Below are 25,652 nucleotides of genomic sequence, written 5' to 3' on the forward strand. Positions count from 1 at the left end.
CTTAAAGTATTAAAAGTACCCTGTGCATAAAAATAAAAAACAAAAACAAAATGATTTAATGTCCCGCAAATCAAAATTTATTATATATTGTTTTAAAAACACCCAAAAAACTAATTTGTGAAAAATGAAAATAAAAAATACATTTCAAATTTTAAAATTATGAAAAAGTTTTAAAAAAAAAAACAAAAAAACAAAAAAAAAACAACTTCTATGGTGTCTATAAAAAAAAAAATCCAAATCTATTTTTAAGTTGTAAAAAGTTGTAATTTTTTTTTATGTGGAAAAAATCCAACCAAAATTATACAAAAAAAACCCACACTAAAAGCAATTTATTTATTGCATCTATTTATTAAGTGTATCGCATTATAAAGTAAAAAAGACCACCCAAAAACCTCAAAATTATTATTAAAGTATTGAGGGGGGAAAAATCACCCCAAACGCTATTAACATCAAAATGATCTATATCATATATAGAGGAGAAATACCTGAAAAAAACTATTATTTAAAAAACGAGAAATAGAGAAAAATATAAGACTATAACCGTGTAAAATGACTGTAATAATAGTAAAAACTGTTATTTGTAGTCATTAGTCACGCTGGGGAGCTTGACGTCTCCAGGTCAGCTGACTCGGGCTTCCGTAGCGGAGCACATGACCGGGAAACAAGGAAGTGCTGTCTGCACAGAAACAGGGCCGAGTCCTGATTTCCTCCGGAGGACTCGGCAAACACGTCTCACCCGTCCGCAGGACTCGGAGCTGAAGGAGGACTCGGGCAGCTGCAGCAGTTTGTCTCTAACCGGTAAAGATGGGTTTGAACGGACCGTGTGGGCTCGTGTTATTGACCTGCGTCACCGTGTGGAGCCTCCGGAGCCCCGGGGTCTCTGCGGGAGCCTCGCGGGGCCCCGGGGTCTCTGCGGGAGCCTCGCGGAGACCCAACATCCTCCTCATCCTCACCGACGACCTGGACATCGCGATCGGCGGGCTGGTGGGTGCATTTTTATCTTTCTGTGTGTTTATTGTGTTTCAGGAGCTGAGCGGAGAACCAGCACGTAAACACCACGGAAACAGAAACCCCAGAGTTCACGGTGCAGTTAATGCATCATTTAATACATGCAGAGATATCTATCTATCTGTAGATATATCTATATATATCTATAGATAGATATTATTTAATTTTTTAATACATTTTGGTATTTTTGGTCATAATGTTGAGTTTTAGGTGTGTATACATTTTTAATTTCCAAAAATAATTTTAGATTTTGAGGCAATGTTTTTCCCCTCCTTTCTGAACAATTTGGGTTTTGGGGATGTTTTTGTTTTTTTAAATAAAAAAAAAAAATAATTAAAAAATTTTGGGGGTGTTTTCCCCCTCTTGATTTGGGGGAGTTTTATAAAAACGTTTTTATTTTTTCCCATTTTTTTAAAAATACATTTAGATTTTTGTGTGTTTTTAACTTGTTTGTTTTTGTAATAATTTTGTGTTTTCAATTTTGGGATGTTTTGTTTTGTTTTTGTTTTTAGATTTGTATGCATTGGGTACTTTTAATATTTTATTTTTTTATTTTTTCCTGATTATTCTTACTTTTACTAATGTAACATGCTGAATGCAGGACTGTGACTTGTAACAGCGTATTTTCAGTGTGGCATCAGTACTTTTACTTAGGTAAAGGCTCTGTTACTTCTTCCACTGCTGGAAGAGACGACTTTGAGAGGCCCGAGTGTGTTTCTGCAGCTCAGATAAACAGATATGTAAAAGGTCAGAAAATGTGATTTATTGAATGTACAGTTGACATTTAGTTTGAGTTGAGCGAAGCTCACATTCCTCTGGCTGGACATCGTTCAGGCGTCTCACGGCGTCAGCATTTATCTCTCGGTCCGATCCGTTTCCTCAGCAAACAAACTCCAGAGAAAAAAACAGCCAATTTAATGTCTTAATAAGTAATGCAAATGTCATAACCCAAATCTAAAGATTAAAACTGCTGTTGCTCTAAGATTAGTTAGCATGTCTTTTCCAACGTTGGAAGAAGTATTCAGATCCTTTACTGGAGTAAAAGTGCTGTGAAATACTCCACTACAAAAAGAACCTGTGTATTCTGTATTTAAAAATATAGAGTGAAACACCCCCCCAAAAAACTAATAACCTCAAAAAAAAAAACACACAAAAAAGAAAAGAGAATACAACATTCGCATAGACATAATTTTGCAATTATCTAATAAAATGAGAGAAAAAAAACACACTCCCAAAAATTATCAGTGAAAAAAATAATAGGAAAAAGAAAAATAATTCCCCAAATTGCAAAATTATATCAACCTATCTGTCTATCTATGGGAAGAAGGGAATGAGTAACCTGAGAAGAAATGACCCAAAAAATAACAAGACATTAGTAAAAAGTACACAAAAATTACCCAAAAAACATTTTTTTTTGTTTTTGGTTTATTCTCTTAAAAAAATAGGTTATTAAAAATAAATGATATAACCTTTGCAGCTCAATAATAGGTTTATCTTTAAATATATTTTTAATCTGCAGTTCAGCATGTTAACAAAAATATTTTAAAATAATATTATGCCCTCTGATTGATTATCGCATGCTAAATATATAATAGGTATCTAAATCTCCAGTTTATCGGACACAGCAGTACATGTCCATGTTCATGCAGGTGGTTTTCTTCACAAGAACTCGCTCAGTCGTGTCGTCATTAGAGCTGCAGCCTCGTTACTGCATCCTGATTTAATGACAGAAGACAATCAATTAATCAGCTGATTAATTTTTTTCATCAACTCTTTTTCCTTCCAGAGTCCGCTCACCAAGACGAAAAAACTCATCGGTGATGCGGGGATATCGTTCACAAACGCAGTGAGTACCAGCGGCGTCATCACTTTCATCAACGTTAAAATCCTGAAAATTAGTGAATATTTGATAATTATGATCAGGACTGATGCTGGTTAAAAAATAAAATCAATAAAATCAGAAAATAATATTAATGTAAAATGTTTTTTTAAAGCTTGATTTTGAAAAGTGCATTTTGTTTACGTGTCTGTGATATCAAAGCGGGTCCTAAAGGGTTAAAAAAAGAAAGATATTAGCGATGAAATATTTACCCATCATCCTCTCCTCCCAGTTTGTGGCCAGCCCACTGTGCTGCCCCAGCCGAGCCAGCATCCTGACGGGGAAATACCCCCACAACCACCACGTCATCAACAACACGCTGGAGGGCAACTGCAGCAGCAAAGCCTGGCAGAAGAGCGAGGAGGCGCACACGTTCCCCGCGCTGCTCGGACCCCCCGGGGGGGCCCCAGCGCTGCTGCGGACCTACGCCGGATACCAGACCTTCTTCGCCGGGAAATACCTGAACCAGGTAAAAGATGGCGGGACCGCGCTTTTAAACCTCGGAAAACTGGCCTGACTTTTCACAAAAACATGGGATGAAGGCGATGAGCAACAAAAGAAGAAATGACCCACAAACTAGGAATTAATAAAAAAAAAAAATAAAATAATAATAAAATAAAAATTAGCAACAAAACAAACAACAAACACAAAATGACCTGAAAAAAGTGCTTTAAAAATAACATCAATTATTTAAAATAATTTAAATATATTCCTTTTTATAATTACATACATTACATAGTTCTCTGGATATTTTCCTCTAGCGTAAAAAAAAAAATCAGGAAAAACATGATAATGAGCCAGGAAGGAAGAAATGACCCAAAAATAGACAGAAATTAGAAAAAGAAAATTACCTGAAATTTAGTTAAAACATTTTTTAAAGTAGTTTTTAAAAGTTGACAAAACAAACAAGCAAAAAAAAGAAAAATGCAGCAAGATAGTTCTTAAAAATTATATTAATTTATTTTTTGTTTTCAAAATTTATGATAATGATAATTATAATTATATAGTTTAAAGATTGAGTTTAAAAATTAAAATAATTACATAACATCATTTTAAATGTATAATAATATAGTTAGATATAGTATAGTTAGCTTTTTTCTTTTTCTCTCGACATTTTACCCTAGCTTTTTTTGAAAAAAATACAATTTTTTTAAATTTGCGGCACATTTCTTTGCCTATTTGAAAGAAACCAGACCAACTCGTTACGGTTCAACACTCGTGAAAGTCGTCTGAACGCAGCACAAGAAAACTGATGTTGATCCAGGTTTTAAAGGGTTAAGCATCGAGGCCTCCTTTTCTGCATGCTGAAGTGTTTTAATGTGAAAAAATCAAACGACATTTATCTGAAGAATGAAGGAAGTGAAAAATCATTTCCATGTCTGGTTTAGTTTTGTTTACATTCTGCTAATTGCACATTAGAGCGCCACTTCCTGTTGTTCTTGAACGCGCCCTGAAATGTTTCTCTCAGAGGCTTCAGTCTGTCGCCCAAAAATACTGCAAAAAAAGGAGGAGCGATTTCCCTTTTACAATAGTTATCAATTATTTATCATTAAAACTTAAAAAAAAAGAAGTAAAAAAAAAAAAATAAATATAAAAAAAATCATCTGTGCAGCATTTTTATAGCATCCTGTACATTATTTTTAAAATTTTTAAACTTTGATATTATTGTTATTTTATCATTATTAATATATATATTTTTATCATGTTATCAGTTTTATGTCTTTTTATTTTTGTCATCTGTTTTATCTTAGTTTTAGTCGAACTTCTTATTATATTATTTATAGATTTTAAGACTGTTTCGTAGTATTTTTATTGTCATTTTTAGTGTCATTTTGCTGTTTTTAAAGCCGTTTTTTTCTATTTCCTTAATCTATTTTTTTTTTCAAAATGTTTACTACGACTGATGTTATGATCTTATAGCTCTCAGATCTATTTTATGGTATTTTTACTGTCATTTTTGCTGGTTTGTCTTTTAAATCTTTTTTATTTAATTTTTAGTCTAGCTTTTATTTTACTATTTCATTATTTTTAATCGCTGTTAGATTTATCATTATTTTTAAAGTTAAAGTCACATTTAAAACATGACTAATAAATCTACCTTGAACATGTATCATTTTATTGTTGTTTTGTCTTTTTTTTAATTTTCTCTAGATTTTTCATGTCACGTTTTGCTACTTTTACTGTTATAATATTATAGCTTTTAAATCAATTTTATTACATTATTTTCAGCATTTTCTTGGTCTTAAATTGTTAAATGGTCTTTTTTGTTGTTGTTTTTGGTTTGTTTTCTACACGTGTTCTCTCGTGTTGTCCTGAAAGCTAAAGTTTGATTTTTGTTTTTCCTGTGCTGCAGCATAAAAAAAATTTAAAAAGCATTTTGTGTCTTTATTTTTTCTCCGTGCCATAAAATAAATCCTCGCTGTGCTGTTTGTGTGTTTCAGTACGGACACTCGGAGGCTGGAGGCGTGGAGCACGTTCCTCCAGGCTGGAACTACTGGGTCGGACTGGTGAGACCTTTTTTTAAACCCTTTTTAACCCTTTTTAACCTTTTTTAAGCTTTCAGACACATTTTAGCTCCGAGGCTCCTTCCTGTCTGACATCTTTAGTCTTTGTGCCAAAAACTGGTCCTGTCAGTAAAATCCTGAACTTCTTCCTGATTCAAATCCGGCTCAACTTGTTTCCAAAAACTTCCTCCAAAAGAAAACCGTGAAGCCGTTCACAGCTTCCTTTTAAAGGGAACTGAGGCAAACGCGCACAAAATATGTTGCACAAAACATTTCAAGGATTTTAGGACCTTTTCAGATTTCAGGACGTCTCGAGGATTTAAAGACATTTTTGGGATTTTATGATGATTCAATGATATTACGTTTCTAGGATTTTAGAAAGTTTATTTGATTTTAGGACCTTTCCTGGACTTTAGGGACGTTTCCCTAATTTCAGGAATTTTCTTAAATTTTACGACATTTCTCTGAGTTAAGGACGTTTTTGGATTTTAAGACATATGGGAGAAGTTTCCAGGAATTCAGGACCTCTCTCAAGTTTTAGGATATTTCTCTAATTTTAGGACATTTCCAGGATTCATGGATGTTAACCAAATTTTGGGACCTTTCTGAGATTTCAGGACATTTCTTAGAGTTTAGGTTGTTTCTAGTATTTTTAGGACATTTTTAGTACTTTAGGACATTTCTGAGATTCTTGGACATTTCTGAGATGTTAGGACATCAGTGTCTCTGTGTCCTCTGTCGGGGGTGTGGGGGATCCTCTATTTTGATGCTGTTTTATGTCTCTGACACCTTATGGAGACTAAAAGGACAAAAACTATTCACAGAGTCAATCACTTTATTTTTATTGTACATTAGAAAATGTTTGGGGGCCACCAGGGGCCCTATCAGGGGCCAGATTTGGGCCGGGAGCCGTAGGTTGAGTATCACTGTGTTAGAGGGTTTTTGCGTCTCTTCAAAAAGAACAAAAAGTCTGTGAGTTATACTGAACTCTTTCTGAAACGAAGACGTTTGTTCCTCTTACGTAAGTGTCGGCTCTCGTCTCTGTGGGAAGGTTATTTTCTCCTCACAGAGCGTCAGAGCGGCGGTCTGACCTCAGTCCGCGTGCTCATGTGACTGGACGCCGCGTGTCACTGATCAATAGGTCAAACTTTGATTTTCTTTACGTCTCCGACCGGCTCGCAGAAGTCATGAAACAGAGGTCATGGAGGTTATACGACTGCAGCGCAGACGGGGTTAATCTGCACCGTTAGTGAACACACACAGATATTAGAGAAGAAGTGGTCACATGATCTGACAGCTTATCACAACACACAGTCGGGACGTTTATATGAAACGTTAACCCCTTCACTGTCACTGCGGCTGCTGAGCATTTTAGGACATTGCTAGGATTTTAAGACGTTTCTCGGATTTTAGGACATTTGTAGGAATTAAGTACACTTTTAGGATTTAAGTACATTTTTAGGATTTTAGGACACTTTCAGTTTTTCATATTTAAGCACATTTCTTGAATTTTAGGACATTTTTTAAATTTCATGACGTCACTTTTTTCACCGGATTACACAATGTCTACTACAAATTGAGTGTTAAATGAAACGTGTTTGTGTTTTGCAGGAGAAGAACTCTAAATATTACAATTACACTCTGTCAGTGAACGGACAGGCTGAGACGCACGGAGCCGACTACAGCAAAGACTACCTGACGGACGTCCTGGTGAGACAACCAGATATTATTTTTCACTTCCGTTAACACTGTGAGATTGAGCATTTGCTCCTCTGAATGCATGTTATCATTTTCATATTCTTCATATTACCTTTTAATATAATATCTTAATATCTTTTAATCCTTTGTAATCTGTAACGACATAATTGTCTTGTGCTGAGAAATTAGTAGATTTAGAAAAGTATGAAAAATAAGCTGGCGATAATTAAATAATTAAATTAAATATCATAATTAAATATCGAAAATTATGTTACAGAATTGTTATTATTTTTAGGATTTTTTCCCAAGTCGTTTCCGTGATTGTGTTTGACTTTTACTTTCCTTTTTCTTTTCTTTTTTCTTTTTTTGATTATTTTTCAGTTTTCGTTTTGAAAAAGTTTCTTGCTAAATTTTGGGTTATTTCCTCTCAAGTTGCTCATTACCATCCTCCGATGTTTTTGAAAGAAATCAAGCCTACGTGTTCCTATTTCAAAGGGTTAATAGGTGCTGGCTGAAAATATTAAATTGTGACTTTGTCATATAAATCAATAGATTTAGGGATTCAAGAAAAGTAATGAAAGTTAAAACACTTCATTGACATAAAACTGCACTGAGAGTCTAACTGATGAGAATTAAATTAAATTATCGAAAACACTTTTTAGAGCAACTTTTGAGAAAATAAATAACTTTTTAAGTACCTTGAAGACAGGTTTTTGGACTCTGTGCTGTCTCTCAGGCCAACAGGTCTCTGGACTTCCTCCAGTATAAATCAAACTATCAGCCGTTCTTCATGATGGTTTCCATCCCGGCGCCTCACTCGCCGTGGACCGCCGCCCCTCAGTACCAGAACAGCTTCAATGCCACCAAAGCGCCCAGAGACCCCAACTTCAACGTCCACGGGAAGGTACGGCTCCTCCGGGACTCTTTTCCACAAGATGTCCCCTCTGAAAAATGGACAAAAAAACGATTAAATGTAACATGCTTCCTTTTTATGTTTCCGCTCTTCAGGACAAACACTGGCTGATCCGACAGGCCAAAACTCCCATGACAAACTCCTCCGTTCAGTTTCTGGATGACGCTTTCAGGAAACGGTCGGTCTTTTCTTTCCTCGAGTATTTTTTATTTTTTGTTCATGCCACTCTTTAGTTACTTTACAATTGAAGATTTTAGCCTAAAAATTATAAAAGTTCATAAAATATGGTATATTGTCAAATTACACAAAAGCTTATACAAGTACATCTGCAACTAGAGGTTAATTAATCAATCAGTCAATTTAGCGGACTGTCAGACATGTCTGTCGGACATGTCCACGCTGGAGCGAGCTGTCAGACATCTCAGCGCTGGAGCGAGCTGTCGGAAATGTCCGCGTTGAAGCGAGCTGTCAGACATGTCCAGCGCTGGAGCGAGCTGTTGGACATGTCTGGAGCAGGGTGTCGGTCCGCGTGGACAAGCTGTCGGACATGTCCGCTGGAGGGCTGTCGGACATGTCCTGCGCTGGAGCGAGCTGTCGGACATGCTGCGCTTGTCGGACATGTCCGCGCTGGAGCGAGCTGTTGGACATGTCCGCGCTGGAGCGAGCTGTGGACATGTCCCGCGCTGGAGCGGACATGTCCGCGCTGGAGCGAGCTGTCGGACACTGCATTTGGTTCTCTGCGGCGCTATTCTTATTATCATTGGCTGTTCGTGTTGTCTGTCAGAACACGGCTGGAATGCGTTTCTATCGACATTCCATCGCGTACTTTGATCGAGGAAAAGTTATTTTGCGATTGATGTGGTTATCGTTTTATCGCCCTAATTTCACTGCAGGTTTCTTGTTGCTCTCTGACCTGCAGGTGGAGAACTCTGCTGTCAGTCGACGATCTGGTGGAGAAAATAGTCAAGAGGTTGGAGGTCAGAGCCGAACTGGACAACACGTACATCTTCTTCACCTCCGACAACGGCTACCACACAGGTATGGAACCACACACACATATCTGAGCTAACAAAAGATAATTAGTCCTCTGAGGCAAACTGGCTTACAGATTAAACTGAATTAAATAAAATTGATTTTTTTGTCCGTTGCAGGTCAGTTCTCTCTTCCTCTGGATAAGAGGCAGCTCTACGAGTTTGATATCAAAGTTCCTCTCATGGTCAGAGGACCGAACATCAAACCCAACCAGACCAGCCAGGTACAAACACACAGCTGATGTGCAATTCATACACTTTATTTGTCGTTTTTCTCTGCCTCAGCGTGTGAACTGAATAAGTTTATCTGCCTGTCAGATGCTGGTGGCGAACGTCGACCTCGGTCCGACCATCCTCGACATCGCCGGCTACAACGTCAACAAGACGCAGATGGACGGCATGTCCTTCCTGCCGGTGATGGTGAGATCACACCGTTTTTTAAAAATTTAATTATAATGTAATTATTTATGTCTTTTTAGAGTCTAACAAGAAACAGTCTGATGTCCTCGTGAGGACAGAGACATGCAGATATATACATGACAACAGTTTCAGAAACTCTTCTCCGAATTTATCCTAAAAAAATTCCGTTTCTGAGTAAACGTGAGATCAGAACTGGATGATTCGTCATTTAATTTAATGCATGCTTTCAACAGATGCTAAATAATATTAATTCATGTTATTACCTAAATACTAAAATATTTTAAGGCTCAGCTTTTAACCAAATTTTTGGATGTCTGAATCAGTGTTTACATTATTTGTATTTTTCAGTGTTTCCAATAATTTCAAATTCAATTTTAAATATTTATTATGAATTGAAAATTAAATGTCAGTTGAGTTTCACGGCCAGACTACTACTATCCATACACACGTACACAGATTCTGACCCTAACTTTGTGAGAAAATAAATCCAATCTATGTCAGTTTAATTATTTTTTAAAAAGATTACCATATTAATTGAAGTATATAATAATTTAATTTATAATAATATAAATATTAGATATTCATTTTATTTATTTAGAAAAAATACAAAATATATTTTTAAAAAGATTTTAAAAATTAAACATTTTTCTAAATCTATCAATCTGGCTTTTAATTTGGAATTTTTAGTTTTAGTTTTGATCATTGGTTTTTACATTAGATTTTTTAAATCCCCGTTGTTTGTTATTTCATGCTTTTAACTTTAATTTAAAATTTGATTTTTATTGTTATTTTTTTTGCCAAATTTCATTTTAATCATTTTTTATTTTTTTTTATTTATCTTTATAATTTTTTATTGTTGTAATGTTTTTGCCTTTTTGTTCTTGTGTTTATTTTTTATTTGCTATGTGAAGCGGTATATTTGACCAAAAGGTTCATTATGAATAAAGTGTAATTTAAAAGTTGCATTGTACACATTTAGAAAGTAAAATGAATAAGTGGTTGTCACCAAAATGTGACGATGATGCTCAGGTGTGTTTGCGTACCTGTGTGTGTGCAGGAGGGGAAGATGAACAGCAGCAGCTGGAGGACGGACATCCTGGTGGAGTATGAAGGAGAAGGAAGCACCGTGTCCGACCCCGCCTGTCCTCTGCTGGGACCCGGAGTGTCGGTACGACATCGAACCTTACTGTCGCCTCTGAGGAGGGAAAAGAAGCAGAAAACAACATTATCTCTGTTCTTGGGTCTGTCCTCTTTCTGCAGGAGTGTTTCCCCGACTGTGTGTGCGAGGACTCGTACAACAACACGTACGCGTGTGTGCGCACCGTCGCCCCCTCTGCCAACCTGCAGTACTGCGAGTTCGACGACAACGAGGTCTGTTTTGCTTCCGTTAGTGTTGACTTTGTACAGAGTTCATACACATTTTTACCAGGACATTTCCAGGACTTTTCAAGGACTTTGAGGCAAATTTTAAAGACTATAAAATGACTTTCTTTTTCATTACTATAGGATAGCATTTTTAAATATCTATTTAATTTTTTTTAAATTTCAGAATAGAATTAGGGCTGAATATTTAAATATAACGTAGGGACTGTTTGTTATTTATGAGAGTGAAAGGAGTGTTGCAAAAAAGGGGAGGCAGGACAATTTTTTTTGTTTGTCTTGTTTTGGGTTTTTTTTGCTTTTGGGGAGGGGCATACAACTTTAAATGGCTCTATTTTGTATTTATGTCAATGCCAATTTTTAAAGAAAACATGCCTTTCTCACCTGCAGGCCTGCAGGTTTGTTCTTTAAAAAAAATTAGGCATTTTTTTCTTTAATTAATAATTCTTTTTTTCTAGTTATTTTTAAAGAAAATATGGTTGTTTTTTTAAAAACATTTATATATATATATATATATATATATATATAGGCTTTTTTTCAAATCCTCTTGGTGAATTTTAAAGAAAAGAAACATCACATTTTTTTGTCTTTTTTTCCCTTGAATTATTTTTGGTGAATTTTAAGGTAAAAAATTTGGCTTTTTTCTCTCTAAAAAAACATGTTTTGGTGACTTTTAAACAAAATATTATACTTTTATCACGAGCAGAAGCTGTAAAAACAGAAATTACTGATGGATTTTCTAATTTCTAATATTTCTGATGGTCCTTCAACACACGGTGTTTTATTATGCACCTTTGTGAAACAATATTGCATGACCTTTCCCAAACTTTGAGGGTAGTTTTTCATGAGCGTCTGAATTGTGTCTGTAGTGCCGTATTATTTACTGTGACCCAAAAATATTAAGAATGAAGGCACCGCCATATTAGATTTATGTGACTGTGATCTGTAATTAATTATGTTGCAGCTCCTTGTTTGTTAAAATTAGTTTAGCGCCATCTGGTGGACGAATGAATCTGTGTTTTGGTCTCTTTTGAGTCAAACTGTTTTGAACAGTTTGTGTACGTGCACTCCCTGCAGGTGTTTGTGGAGGTCTACAACGTGACGGCGGACCCCTACCAGCTGACCAACATCGCAAAGACCATCGACCAGGAGGTCCTGGAGAAGATGAACCACCGGCTGATGATGCTGCAGTCCTGCTCCGGTCAGTCGTGTCGGACACCCGGCGTCTACGATACGAGGTCTGTTCAGCGCTGCCGCGATTGAGAAAAGTCAAAAAGATTTTGGTCTGATTTTTTCTTTTTTTGCTAAATTTTGTTTTCTGCTGAAAAATGTGAAAAGAGGCTCACTACACACCAAAAAATCTGAAATACATACACGTCTGAGTGCGTTTGTATTTTTTAAATAAATTTGTAGTTTTAAAAAAACTGCTTCTACTTGCAGGAAATGCTTAAATAAATAAACAAAAGATTTAAGTTAGTTATTTCACAGCAAAACTGTTGTTTAAGGGTTAATCCCTCTGTTTTTTGGTTTTCTCAGGTATAAATTTGACCCTCGGCAGATGTTTACGAGCCACAGCTGGCGGCTCAGCAGACTCAGACAGAAGCTGAAGTAAGAGGGACGGAGGAAGAGGAGGGCTGTGTGTGACGTTCAGCCTCTCCTGCTGTTGCTGCCTTGTTTTCGGGCCTCCTGAGCCGGTCTCCGTGTGGACGGATGGCGAAGGGATCGGGTGGGGGGGTTACGTATCACATTTTTGGGAATCGGTGGGTTGCCGTAGAGACCGGAGGCCTCTGCGGATTCAGGACTGAAAGCTTCACGTCGGGCTGCTGTTTGGCGAGTTTGTCTGCAGGGACGGATTTACACTTGCAAGCCATTAATTCCCGTTTTCCTGTCAGCGTTTTTGTGTCTTTGCAGTCATTTTTTAAAATTAATTTAAAAATCCTACAAACGTGAAACATTTGACCCAGCTTTTATAAATTCACATCCCTTTTTCTCTGAGAATATTATATCAACTTAATTTTTTTTTTGGCACAAATGGGACTCTAGAAATCACAACACTTAACATTTAACAAAAAGGGATTACGAAATGATCCAACAATTTTTGTGGCTGAAAAAAGTTGAAAATTAGTTTGGAAATAATCTAAGAATTGTTATTGGCATCAATAAAAAGCCTCCGTCTGAAGTCAAATTTACAATCTGATTTAAAGGCTCATTACTGACATTTATTGTCCCCTTCACATCAAACATGTTAATACTTCAGTGATTTATCTCGACTGTGAGCAGTTTTAAAGCACCTTTTTCATTTCCAGATTTCAAATCAATCAGCACTTTTTTTGATCTTTTTTGTTTCTTATTTGGAATTTATTTCATCGCTCGTTGTACATTTCATCCTGCGTTTATTGAAGTCCCGACTGTCACTTTAAACGGATAGAAAAACGTTCATTTCTGTGTCGGGGAGGATCATTTACAACAATAGTCCGTCGTAGAGATTAACCTCCTGATGGAAAGGACGAAGCAGTGATTTTAGAAAAGTAGAAGGTATATCTGTCGAAAAAAACAAAAACTTTTTTCCACCATAAGAGTTTGGGTTACAGTTTTAGGTCAATAATATCATTGTTTTGTTTTATTAATGTTACTAACAAGAACTCTGACTTTGTTTTCTGAGTTGGATGTGAGAACGTTTAAAGGCCAAATAAAAAAAACAAATCTATATTTGATATCTTTTTCAATACAACCTCCTTCAAATTTTAAGGGAACTGAATGTTTACTTTGCATCATGTTATTGATGCCAAAACCTGCATTAAAATCTAAATAATTTCTTTGTCGTCGTGGAAACAAAAATCTGAGGAATTTTTTTTGATTTTCAGAGGTCGATATATTTCAGATGGAAGCTGCCTACAGCCGATGTTTTTGTGGCGATACATTCATTTTTTAAATTTAAGATTACATTTTTTGCAGATTATTAAAATCTGACCAAAGATCAGATCAGGAGACTTTTGAAGAAAAACGTTGCGAAAGTTATTATTAGTAATTATTTTCTCACTGATGAGCGAAGCAGACAAACATGCTAATAATTGTGAATCGATGATTTTCCGTTTGGTTTTGTTTCACTGGTACTGTAGTTGTTACTGTGGTGAAATAATAATTCATCATAAAGCTCTCTCTTCCTCTGTGGTTCCTTCTGATTCATGTCTGGACTGAATTCATTAATGTGATTTTATTTCTTGTCATTTCAATTCACTGATGCACTTTCCAACCTGTCACAACTGTTTTATTGTTTTTGGAGCCTTTAGTTTTATTTTGAATTGTAGTGTAGTTTTTTGATGATTATGTGTTTTTGGCTTGTGTGTTTTTGTCCAAATAAAGAGATTCTCAAAAATATCACACAAGGTCCTGTTTTCGTTTTTTTAAATTCTGTTATTTTCATTTTGATGTCGTTCTTTAGGATTCCCACAGTTAAAGAAAACTTCAACTTTGACTTTTTTGAATGGAAATAAAATTTTACTTTTTTTTTTTTTACAATCTCTTAAAAGAATAAAAAAAACATGGACCAACTTCAATTACGGGAATCTAGACACAATTTTATCCAAATATTTTTTTGTCAAATAAAATATGATTTTTTCTTTTTTTTTTCTGGTGGAGACAAAGGTCAAAGAAACATGAAAAATATTTCTGATAAACAAAAAACAATTTGCATGAAATACGAGCATGCATGCGGTGCGTCGTACAAGTCTGCAGCTAAACCTTAAAGAACATCTGTGATCTATGTGACAATTAATGCAAGAGATATTCTGTCATTTTTAAAAAGAGGTGTTTCCAATAATTTAGAGATTTTAAAATGCACATTCAGAAAAAAAAACCCATGAAGCCCTGCTCACATGTAGGGAAATATCCTTTTTATAACTTTTAAATGATTGATTCAAGATATTTTAACACCAATTCCAGCTTTTTTTTTTTTTTTTTTTTTTTAAATAACTCGACTGAACTTCCCTTTGAAAATGTCTGTAAATTTAACAAGCAAAAAAAAAAAAAAAAGTTTGATTAGTGTTTTTCTATTTTGGAAATCCCTAAATGTCTTGATTGACAAATGTAAGGCCTTAAAAAGTTATTTATCTTAGATTTCAATGTCTAATATTTTGAGACTTCATGACTTTCTTTGATTTCATGATTTAACATTAAAATTCTTTCTCTTAACTTTAAAACTCAAAGTCGTCTTCATTTCTCCGTGTTACAGTGACGTGTTGGCGTGTTCTGGGTAAACATGCAGTGAATTTGGACGTACCTGTCCTCAGACTCTCGCTTGTCGTTTGCACGAGGAATCAAACGTCTCCTGTTTAAAACAAATCAAATGCAAAGTTTCAATTCTGGCACAAATATTTTGAAAAAGAGATTATTTTCTGGATTGACCAATAAATTGTTTAATCTAATAAATGTCACAAAAAAAAGTTTTAAAAAATACCTGTCAGCGTCCAAGAAGATGTCTTCATATGTACTCAAATGTGTTTAGTTTAACCCTTTGAAATCTGGGCAAATTGATTTGTAATATCAATATTAATTAATATTAATTTGTAATAAAAATATAAGGCAATGAGAAACTGATCAAGACATGGCCAAAAATTTTACAAGAAATAAGTAAAAAAGTCAAATTACCTGAAAATGAACAACAGAGAGTTAAATTAACAAACAAACAAAAAACAACAGAAACGATCCCAAAAAAGTGCTGAAATTTATTCCATTTTTTTGTATCATCATTTTAAATTCAAACTTCAAGAAATTAAAAATATAGTTTCCTCAACATTTTCACCCAGACTTTTTTTCTTTGATTTTTTTAAAATATTTTTTTCTTTTACTAATTTCTTGAAATTTGCTGACCATTTCTCACAAAGTTGCCTTTTCCAAGTTTTCTGTCAGACATCAGAACTGTTTGCTGGTTGATATATGGATCAGAGAAAAGCAGAAAATTCTCACAGATAAAATGTTAACTGAATAGTTAATGAACAAAACGACTAATGAATCGATTGTTTCAGCTGTTTGCAACAAATTCAGGATTCTGTCGTCTCGAATTATTTATTTTAAAACCTAATTTTCCAGTATTGTATTACCAGAACACATTCTCACAGTTTTCAGTAAATTGGAAATTCTAATTTTCAGGGTTAATTTAAAGTTCCTCAGAGAGAAAATTAGTCAATTTTGACATAATGTCAAAATAATGTCGCTTACAAAATTAACTATTAGAAAACTCTAGAAAGTCGTTGAAAAATGCTAAATTAAAGTGTCTCTACTGAAGTTTTATTCCAGTGGGATTAAAGGTGATGGACTCAGTGTTTCGTCTTCGGCTGCTCGTCTGCAGACGTCCAGTGCAATGAAACATGGAACTGTTCAGGATTTTGGGGGCATAATGTGGTTTTAGCTCAACGTTTCTCTGACACAAAAAAAACAAGGACGCCAGTTTTTATCCATCAAACATCACTTCGTTTGAGCTGAACCGACTGACCCGAAATCACGACATCCAGGTTTAATTATGTGCAACATCCACACGTCCCTCCGGAGGCGACCGTCCACTAAAAATCTTAAATACGTGAAATCCAGGCGCACCGCCAACAGGTGCTCCATCACAAACTGTCCAAAAATTAAAAAGAATAAGCCTACGTTCAGCTCTCCAGGACGGGCAGGAACGGCAGGTCGGTGCTGCCCAGGTACGTCCTCCCTCGGTGCTGGAACACGTCGCTGATGGCCCACGTCAGGCGGCCCTCGGGGTCGTGCAGCGTTCCCACGATGTCGCCGTCCGGCCCCAGCTCCAGGACCAGAGCGTAGCGCGGCAGCAGGACGTTGTACCAGCTCAGAGGAATCACCTGCAAACACAACCGTGGTCATTTTAACCCTCTGAAGCCTGGATTCAGACGCCTTTTACAAGCATTTTTAACCTTTGAACCCGACCCAAAGTGGTGAAATATCTTTTAAAAACATGATAAAAGGAAAAAGGAAATTTGGCGAGAAATGTCCTGTAATTTGGAAGAAACAAGTTTTGATTTTGTTTTTACTAATTTTCAAATTTTTAACAATTTTTCTTGTACTTTTCACTATTTGTTTTCTAAATTTTTGGGTCGTTTCTTGTTAAGTTGCTCACTGCCTTCTTCCCATGTTTTTGAAAGTAAACACGCCAGTTTGCACGTCTCACATCGTTACTATGGTTACAGCTTGTCCTCCTTAACCAGCAACTATTTTGATTAGCGATTACCAGTTTTGGTAATCAGTTATTTTTCAAGCAGAGAAAATCCCCAATTTTTGTGTTTTGGTGAGCACTGATTTGGTTGATGTTAATTTTATTCAAAATACACAATTTTGGTGTCATCCTTAGATCTGTGTAGCCAGATCGAGGACAAAATGTTTATTAATTTGGAAAAATAAGAAAAAAACAAACTTTCGAGTAAAATCTGAAACTGAAAAAAGATACAAAATAAGAACTCAAATCTGAATTTTAATATAAGTGAAAATTAAAAGTACTTTAATCAAAAGAATATAAGAATTAAATCAAAATTTTATTTAAATTGAAATTAACCTTTTCCAACACTTTTATTTTCTATTGTTTTTTTTTAATAATTCAAGAACAAAATTTGAAACTTTCGGTTTCAAATTAATTTTTCAACAGGTTTTTTTTTTTTTTCAAATTAAACATTTTGGCATCGATCTAGCTTTATTTAAATCCACAGTTTTTATCAAACATGTTGAAAATAAAGTTTTTCAGTAAACTGAGCTGAAAAATGTGTTTTGTTGTCACCGTGACCTCAGCCGACATTTCACAGAGTTCACTGAGAGTGCACATCAGCTCCTTCCAAGTGTGTGTGTGTGTGTGTGTGTGTGTGTGTGTGTGTGTGTGTGTGTGTGTGTGTCTAACGCGTGGTCGTCCTCCTGTCCCGTCAGATTTCACACCGTCTCTTCTGGTGCAGCCTGGAACAAAGCCTGTTATTCTCTGCTGACAGATGGACGAGATAATTGTGAATCCCGCTGTGTTCCTGATGCATCATGGGAGAGCTGATTTGCTTATAACTGCTGATAAAAAAAAACAAAAAAAAAAACGCTCCTCTAAAACTGCACGAACTCAAAATGTGGTCGCAGCGTCACGGTGTGTTTGGAGGATGATTTAAAGCTGAAAAAAAGATTATTTTATGTGACTGTTTCAATGCTACATGATCATAAAAAGTTTAAAGTTTCTGACAAAACTGCCAAATAAATGTGATTATTAGACAAAATTATATTTAAATTAAAATCTCTTCTTCCAGCAGGTATATCCAAACAAAACTGTTCACTTACATTAGCAGGCTTTTTGTGTTTTGTTGCCACTTTCAAATCTTAAATTACAAGAACTAATAATGACTAAGGGAAGTTTTAAGATAAGATAAAACGGCATTGATCCCAAGGAAAACTGCTGAGCAACAAAGAGGGAAAATGTGCAAATATGACAAAACTATAAACAATAAAAATGATCGTTAAGCATAACATTTTTTAATTAGAATAATACAATAATTATACAAAAAAAAATGAATAGAAAAATGTCTAGACCACAATCTTAAAACCTTTTTAAGAGAATTGACAAAAATGACTGCTACTAACACACACAACCTAGACGTTATATATACTGATCCCAAATATAAATACTGATTATATGTTTCATCAAATGGGTATGCATACTTTATTGCATTTTTGCTCCTCTACATTCACGTTTAACATTTTGACCCTTTTACAGAACACTTCTCCTTTTTTTTTTTTTTTTTGCTATAATTTAAAATTCATTAAGTCAATTTTTACGACTGAAATCAAAAGAATCAGATTCTGTACTCGACTGAAATCGTGGGTTTTTTTTTTGTTTTTTTTAAGTTCATTTTTAGCAGCTAATAACATGATTTCAGGATGTGTGTTTCCCTCTTTTCTTCAACACTAATCCCTCCGTTTCTCCTGAGATCACATTGATTATATCAGATGTTTATATCGATTATTAAAGGCCATTATATAAACTGTAAAAACACACTGACCTTTGCCAGGAAGCGTTTGACGGCCGGGTACGGAGCGATCATGTCCAGGAAGGGAGGCATGACCTTCCGAAAGCGAGTCGTTGTTATGCCGACCAGGAATGTTCCGTGGTCGCTACGGCGAATGTTGTCGGGGTAACCGATCATGTTGTCCATGAGGATCTCCTTGGTGCCGGCCTTCGGACCCTTCAGCCAAAATCTGAGCGGACAGAGAGACGAGTCAGTGGCTGATGTTTTGTTTATCTTTATCGTGTGTGTGAAAGTGTCCCCACAAGTCACAAAAACTGGTTTAAGACTAAATTTGTTTTCATTGTTAATTTGAAGTTAAATTATTCTTCAGCAGTAACTCTTATTCTTACATGATTTACATTTTTATTTTGAGGCTTGCCTGACAGCTACAATCTGAGGTCCTCACAAGTGACCAAAAAACTAGTGGAGCCCACAATGAATATAAACAACACTGTATGTATGTGTGCGCATTAAAGTGTCCCTGCAATACTTTATTATGCGTCCGATGCTCGTCTCCGCCAGCAACAGGAAGTGTTCATCAGGCGACAGCGCGATGCCGTTGGGCATGTAGAGGGAGTCCAGCAGGACTTTGACACTTCCTGTCTCTGGATCGAAGGACAGAAGACGACCGAGGCTGTTCAGCTCAATCACCTGAAATGTCACGTGCACATACGTGCGCACACACACAAACAGACACACACACACACACACACACACACACAAACAGACACACAGCTCAGTTTTACTTTAGTTTATCTCAGCTTCATTAGTTTATATTATATTATATATATTTAATTTTTTTTCCATTTTTGTTTTGTTGTTTCCAATTGTTTTTAAAATTTGACAATTTATTACTCATTCAAAAATTTTTGGCAATTTAAAAAAAAAAATGCTGGCGATTATTTAAATTTTATTTTTTATTATTTATTAAAGAAACAATGTTGGCGATTATCGAAAAAAAAAATATTTTGAAAAAAAGGGCGATTATTAAAGATTTTTTTTTATTTAAAACTTCCTTCCAAGCCCACATTAAATTATCACTGGATTTTCAGATTTCAGAGGGTCCTTAAACACATCGTTTGTTATTATACAGGTGTGTGAAAAAGATCTCCATGACTTTTCCAAAACTTCTACAGGCCTGGATATTGTAAATTCCAGGACTTTTCCAGGTTTTTCCATGACTGTAGGAGTCCTGCGTATCAGTGCGCGTAAACAGTGTCTCTCTTGAGCCTCGGCAGCAGCTCTGCAGGACTGAATGGACTCTTAGTTTTCTCCTCTTTGGTGAAACGGCCAGACGGACGAGTGAAAAGAAAAAAGTCTGAGTTTCCTCGTGTGTTTTTTGGAGAGCTGCAGTTACCGAGCAACGCTGGAAAAAGCGAAGGACCCGCTGATGCCAGCGTTTCTGTTCGTGGTTATCTATTAGCTAAAGGACACCTGCTGCTTCCTGCTTTAAACTCTCCTCATGGTTTCAAACTGAAAACCTAAAAAAAGGTGACGGGAAGATCTTTTCACCCTCTGAAACCTGAAAAAAACTATTTTATTTGTTTTGTTGTAAGTATTTAAACCTCCAAACTCTGAGAAAATTAATGCAAAATCAATGGAAAAAGGCAACGAGCAACTTAATGAGGAATGTGGAAAAGAATGTAAGATATTACTGGTAGTATATTTAGAAAATAATTTTATAAATATTCAGGTAATTTCTTGCTTTTTAAATTCTTTTTTTTTCTTGTTTTCCTCATCTTTGGGGTAATTTCTTTTTAAATTGGGGGAAAATGTCTGAGAAAAAAGAAAAAAGCTAAGAAAAAAACAAATTATTATGATACAAAATAGATAAAGTTTTAAAGCACGTTTTGTCCAGGTAATTTCAATATTCCCTTGTATTTTTTTTGTTTTACTAATTTACAGGTGATTTTCTTGTAATTTTCAAATTTTTTTGTAATTTTTTAGGTCATTTTTTCTTACGTTTGGGAGAAATATATTTATATAATCATAAATACATATTTAAATTGTGTTTCAGAATTACACAGTTTTTAAGCACTTTTGTTCATTTTTTTTAAACTTAAAAAAACTAATTTTCAGCCAATTTTCTTGTACTTTTTCCTAATTTCTTGCTCATTTTTGGGTCATTTCTTCTTTTACTGCTCATATCCTTCTTCCCGTGTTTCTGAAAGAAACCAAGTTAATGTGCTCAGGCTACAAACGGTTAAACTGGTTTCATCTCTGCCCTCGTCTCACCTCCAGTTTGACGTGTCTGCGTCCCCAGCGGCTGGAGGAGTCGGTGAAATAAATGATCCCAGTTTGGGAGGAAATCTCCAGCCCGTTAAGGAAGGCGAAGGGGACGCCATCAGCACCTGAGCAGCACAGGAACGAAGAGACGGAGACAAATATTTGAATAATTACGAGGACTTTACTTCACAAGCGCGCCAACAAACAAACTGAACCTCACTGATACTAAACTGACGGCCCGCGGGCCAAATGTGGCCCCGGATACAGTGACAGTGCTGGAGTGCATAAAACAGCTTTAAAAACCGAAAAAAAAGTCCTAAAATCAAAGACATGTCCTAAAATCTGAGAAATTTCCTGAAATAATAGAAACATCCTAAAATTTCAAAACTGCCCTAAAATTCTGAAAATGTCCTAAAATCCTAAAAAAAAAACAACAAAAAAAAAAAACAAACTGGAATTTAATCCTAAAAAGGTCCTAAAATCCAAGAAATGTCCTAAATTGCTACAAATGTCCTAAAATCTGATAAGCATGTACGGGGCCGCTGTGTTTGGCCCCCAGTCAAATGCAGTTTGGGGCCCCGCTGTACCCCGAGAGTTAGAAAGCAGCAGAGTCTTCTCTCCAGTTTCGGGGTCGACGCTGTGCAGCCCGAAGTACGCGTCAGCAACGATCAGCTGACCGTGACGATCCAGACGAACGCCGTGAGGACGACCGCAGACGGGCTCGTAGTCTGTGCTGCTGCCTGCAGAGACAGAGACAGAGACAGACAGAGACAGAGACAGAGACAGAGACACACACGCACGCACGCACAATTTAAAAAACAAAAGGTAAAACAGAGGAATATTTGTACTATTAAAATGTACTTTTATAGTCCACGTTTTGGCACGACTTGTTCAATAATTTTAGGTAATAAATTAGGATACAAGTCAAACAATTCGCTGCTGGAATTTCAGAGAATACGTCACATTAAAGTCATGAAAAAACAGACTTTCTTGATCAGTTGAAAAAATATTCATTTATTTATTTTAGTTATTTGATTTTATTTTACATTATTTTACTCTATTTTGTTTTATTTCATTTTATTTTATTCTTATTTTTAAACTGTATTTTATTCTGAGATGAAGTGTGGGAGCCAGTGGTTGACGAAGGGACATATCATACAAATAAATTAATAAATTAATTGATAAATGAAAAAAGCACAAACCACATTCTGGTAAGTTCTGTCCCATGTGAGTGACGAGGGCGAGACTGTCATCAGGACGGATCCTCCACAGCTTCCCGTCCACTGTCCCCGTGTACACGTTTCCTAAAAAAACAACAAAACAAACACAAACTGATGAGTCAGAGGAACAAAAGAAAACAGGATTCAGAGCATCACAGGACATTTAACATCTCCATGGAAACGATATTACAGCAGAGTCATGTTTCTATGGAAAACAAAGTAATACTGAAAAAAACTGCAAAAGTACATGAGACATACGGGGGACCGAAGGTGACAAAATACTTTGCAGGAAAAGCACTTTGTTATATTGTTCAGTGCTGCATAAAATAAAGTTTATTATCATATGAAGCAAACGTCAGAAATCATTGAAATGACCTGAGAGAGTCAAAAACTAGCTGATCTGCAACTACCTTTAAATATATAATTTTTATTACTACAAAAATGGTTTGTAATGGTCTTGATATTTTTCCAAGTAATCTGATAATTTTCTAATGGTTCTTCTTTTATATTTTTATAGTCAATTTTTAGGACATTTTCTTGTCGACTTTTACTCTTTTTTTGCAGTTTGTGGGACATTTCTTCGCAGTTTGATAACTGCAGTTATTTCCATGTTTTTTGAAAGAAATCAAACTAATTTTCTCTCTTTAAAAAAGCTTTAAAAGCCTGAAAAAGGCGACTGAACGCAGCACAAGAAAACTGATGATCCAGGTCTCAAAGGGTTAAATCTCACACATTAAATCCAGCCCGCTCACCCTCTTCATCAGCAGTGAAGGATTCTGGTCCGTGTAGTTTCCCAGTGAACAGCCTGCGGCCCTTCTGCAGCCGGGTGTTCACAGCCAGCGGGCCCTCGAGGGCCGGAGGAGGCCCCTTCAGTCTGAGGGAACGAGCTTAGATGAAACGACGTCGGCAGAAATATTACACAGCAGGTGAACGAGACACAGCGAGACACATTTTTACTCAAAGAAAACACGAGCAAACATCCGGCTCTTTTACATGAATTAAATTAGAGTCTTTAAAGACTTTTTAAGGATCTGCAGGAACGCCGACACTCGGCGGTTTGTTTCACTAAGAGCTGATCTTAAATTTCATAATAAAACTGATACAGAATTAACAAAATCCTGAGGTGACTTTTGTTTTGTTTTTGGGTTTTTTTTAGAAAATGTCTCAACAATTTTTTTTTGGATCATCGTGAAAAAACACATTCATGATCCCGTCAGAATGAATTTTAATAACTGTGTGTGTGTGTGTGTGTGTGTGTGTGCGCTTACACGTGTGGTTTGGGGTCGATGGGAGACGGCAGCAAATAAACTCCGGCAGCGACAGCGAGCAGAGCCGCTAACAACGATCTCTGACCCAACCTGACACAAAGCAGAAATAAAAACTCCCATTTATTTATTTATTTATTTTTTCTAGTTAAGAATAACTGTGTGTGTGGGCCAAACATTTGCAATAATAATAATAATAATAATAATAATTATTATTATTATTATTATTATTATTATTTATTATTAGAAAATATTTACAAGAATAAAATGCATATTAAAAAAACAAAAGCAAAAAATAATAAACTGATATGGTACAAAAAAAACAACAAAAAAAAAACCCCAGCAGAAATCAAACCAGAAAATTACCTTTAAAAAGTACTCACAATGATAAAAAACCCATATCTATTTTTTTCTATTTTATTCTGTGTCTTAATTTTGAGTGTAAAATTCTTATCATTAAAAATATAATTTTTAATGTTTTTTTAAATTATATTTTTCCCATTTTTTGGGGATAATTTTCTAATAATATTCCCTTCTTTTTTTAAAACTAATTTTTGAGTTATTTTCTTGTCACTTTTCACTGTTAATTTTGCAACTTGAGGGAATTTTCTTGCTAAACTGCTCAGTTTTCCTCACGCTTTTGAAGAAAAATCAAACCAACTTTGTCAGAGTTCAAAGGGTTAAATACTTGCGAAAAGTGTCTGAGCGGCACAAAAGAAACTGATGCTGATGAAATTCAAATGAAACAAACTTTAAGTGTGTGTGAAGAAAGACGAGTTGATGAGTCAGCAGTGTTGAGTCACGCATGTGAACTTTGACATGTTTGAAACATGATCTGTAACATGTAACACATGTCGGTCGCACACAGCTCATTTCCTTTATTCTAAAATATTATTAAGAATGTTATCTTCATCTTTATGGTATATTTATGCACTTTTTAAAAATTATGTTATATTTTTACAGTTTTAAACATTTTTTTTCCTAAAAGAAAGTTACCTCAAATAATGCAAAAATAAATAAATAAATAAAAGAATGAATAAAAATCAATTAATTCATTTATTTATTTTTGCTAAATTTTAGGTAATTTCTCATAACATAAATTCGGAAAAGGTGACAAGAAAATACCCTGAAAATGATCCCTAAATGCACATAACTTCATTAAAAGTGTCACTTTCTGAGCCGAACTGAAGACGATCTTTGTGCTGTTGAGACAAGCTGAGAAGATTTTGCATGAAATCATCAGAGTCTCACAGAGATCAATTATTAATTAAAAAACGGCTTTTTTCAGACGCACCCTGGCACCTCGCTGCAAACCAAACTCCATTCAAAAATGTGCGACTTTTATTTTTTCTTTGGACCTTTAATATATATTATACATCATAATATATTTTGGGAATAATTAGGTGTTAAAGTCACCGATGAGGAGGCGGGAATCTGTTTGGGTAAAATTTAAGCGGAGAGTCCTCGCGCCCGCAGCTGCCGTGCATTAGATAAGTTTGGGCACAAACACCTGAACCTGCTGTTTGCGGTTAATTTGGAAAAAGAAAAGCTGCTTGGTGTATTTGACTCAGGCCGAAAATAGGTTTGACCCCTAACGGTTAAAAAATGTCTTTAAGTGATTTGTATTAGGACGCAGCTGCGTTTTAGACTAAAATTTACAGATTTCTGGACGCAGTTTGGCGGCGCGCAGACAAACTTCCCGTTTGCGGCGCTCGCGGAGAAAACACGCGTTTGATGTTTAAGTGAAAGAAAGTTTAAAATGATTAAAGAGTTAAACTTACATGGTGGAGTTTCAGGCCGGAGTCTCTTCTTCCTGCTGGATCTCACAGCTCTGAACACAAACTCTGCAGATCTGAAAAATAGAGCCAAAAACACACCACTGCATCCGGAGAGGAGCTTCAAAATAAAGGTGTGAAGGCACACGTTTCCGTTTCATCTTCAGGGACTGTTCTATATTTACCAGAGGAGGGGGGTGCAGCACAAAGTTGAAAATGCATTTTTTGTATATAAAAAAAGAAAACAATGCAAAAAATAAAATTACATTTTACAAAATAGTTGTCAACATTTAAAAAACA

General features: G+C 35.5%; 2 protein-coding genes across 5 annotated transcripts; one reads left to right on the forward strand and one right to left on the reverse strand.

Annotated features, from left to right (window-relative positions):
• The first annotated feature begins 668 nt into the window (after nt 1-668).
• Nucleotides 669-13,559, forward strand: gnsa (glucosamine (N-acetyl)-6-sulfatase a). Of its 2 annotated transcripts, XM_042511182.1 has the most exons (15): nt 669-984; nt 2,795-2,854; nt 3,120-3,266; nt 3,297-3,356; nt 5,329-5,394; nt 7,003-7,101; nt 7,826-7,993; nt 8,098-8,180; nt 8,922-9,040; nt 9,154-9,257; nt 9,352-9,453; nt 10,511-10,621; nt 10,714-10,824; nt 11,911-12,071; nt 12,370-13,559. In XM_042511182.1, exons 1-15 carry the CDS (start codon nt 805-807, stop codon nt 12,443-12,445), a joined length of 1,647 nt encoding a protein of 548 aa, XP_042367116.1. In that variant the 5' UTR covers nt 669-804; the 3' UTR covers nt 12,446-13,559. The 2 variants fall into 2 exon arrangements, with proteins under 2 accessions (XP_042367116.1, XP_042367115.1); XM_042511181.1 differs by having other exon boundaries at nt 3,120-3,356.
• Nucleotides 10,570-25,457, reverse strand: zgc:194209 (uncharacterized protein LOC570908 homolog). Of its 3 annotated transcripts, XR_006107036.1 has the most exons (11): nt 25,359-25,457; nt 23,581-23,670; nt 23,065-23,186; nt 22,295-22,396; nt 21,680-21,832; nt 21,102-21,217; nt 19,357-19,517; nt 18,861-19,056; nt 16,480-16,682; nt 15,113-15,160; nt 10,570-10,648 (listed from the first exon to the last, which is right to left on the reverse strand). XR_006107036.1 is itself a non-coding variant. In XM_042511184.1 (10 exons), coding segments are annotated over exons 1-9 (1,143 nt in total). In that variant the 5' UTR covers nt 25,361-25,457; the 3' UTR covers nt 15,098-15,160; nt 16,480-16,481. The 3 variants fall into 3 exon arrangements, 2 of the variants coding, with proteins under 2 accessions (XP_042367118.1, XP_042367117.1); XM_042511184.1 differs by lacking the exon at nt 10,570-10,648 and having other exon boundaries at nt 15,098-15,160; XM_042511183.1 differs by lacking the exons at nt 10,570-10,648; nt 15,113-15,160 and having other exon boundaries at nt 15,630-16,682.
• Nucleotides 25,458-25,652: the final 195 nt, after the last annotated feature.

This window comes from Plectropomus leopardus, chromosome 22 (genome assembly GCF_008729295.1).
Source record: "Plectropomus leopardus isolate mb chromosome 22, YSFRI_Pleo_2.0, whole genome shotgun sequence".
NCBI lineage: Eukaryota > Metazoa > Chordata > Actinopteri > Perciformes > Serranidae > Plectropomus > Plectropomus leopardus.

What these genes read in the sequence shown, in the direction of transcription:
- gnsa (XM_042511181.1), top strand. Translation starts at nt 805, where the DNA reads ATGGGTTTGAACGGACCGTGTGGGCTCGTGTTATTGACCTGCGTCACC. An exon ending in GGAACTACTGGGTCGGACTG is followed by an intron (nt 5,395 to 7,002) that starts GTGAGACCTTTT and finishes TGTGTTTTGCAG; the next exon opens with GAGAAGAACTCTAAATATTA. An exon ending in AACCCAACCAGACCAGCCAG is followed by an intron (nt 9,258 to 9,351) that starts GTACAAACACAC and finishes TCTGCCTGTCAG; the next exon opens with ATGCTGGTGGCGAACGTCGA.
- zgc:194209 (XM_042511184.1), bottom strand. An exon ending in GCTGCTTTCTAACTCTCGGG is followed by an intron (nt 21,218 to 21,679) that starts GTACAGCGGGGC and finishes TGTGCTGCTCAG; the next exon opens with GTGCTGATGGCGTCCCCTTC. An exon ending in TCAAACGCTTCCTGGCAAAG is followed by an intron (nt 16,683 to 18,860) that starts GTCAGTGTGTTT and finishes TTGTGTTTGCAG; the next exon opens with GTGATTCCTCTGAGCTGGTA.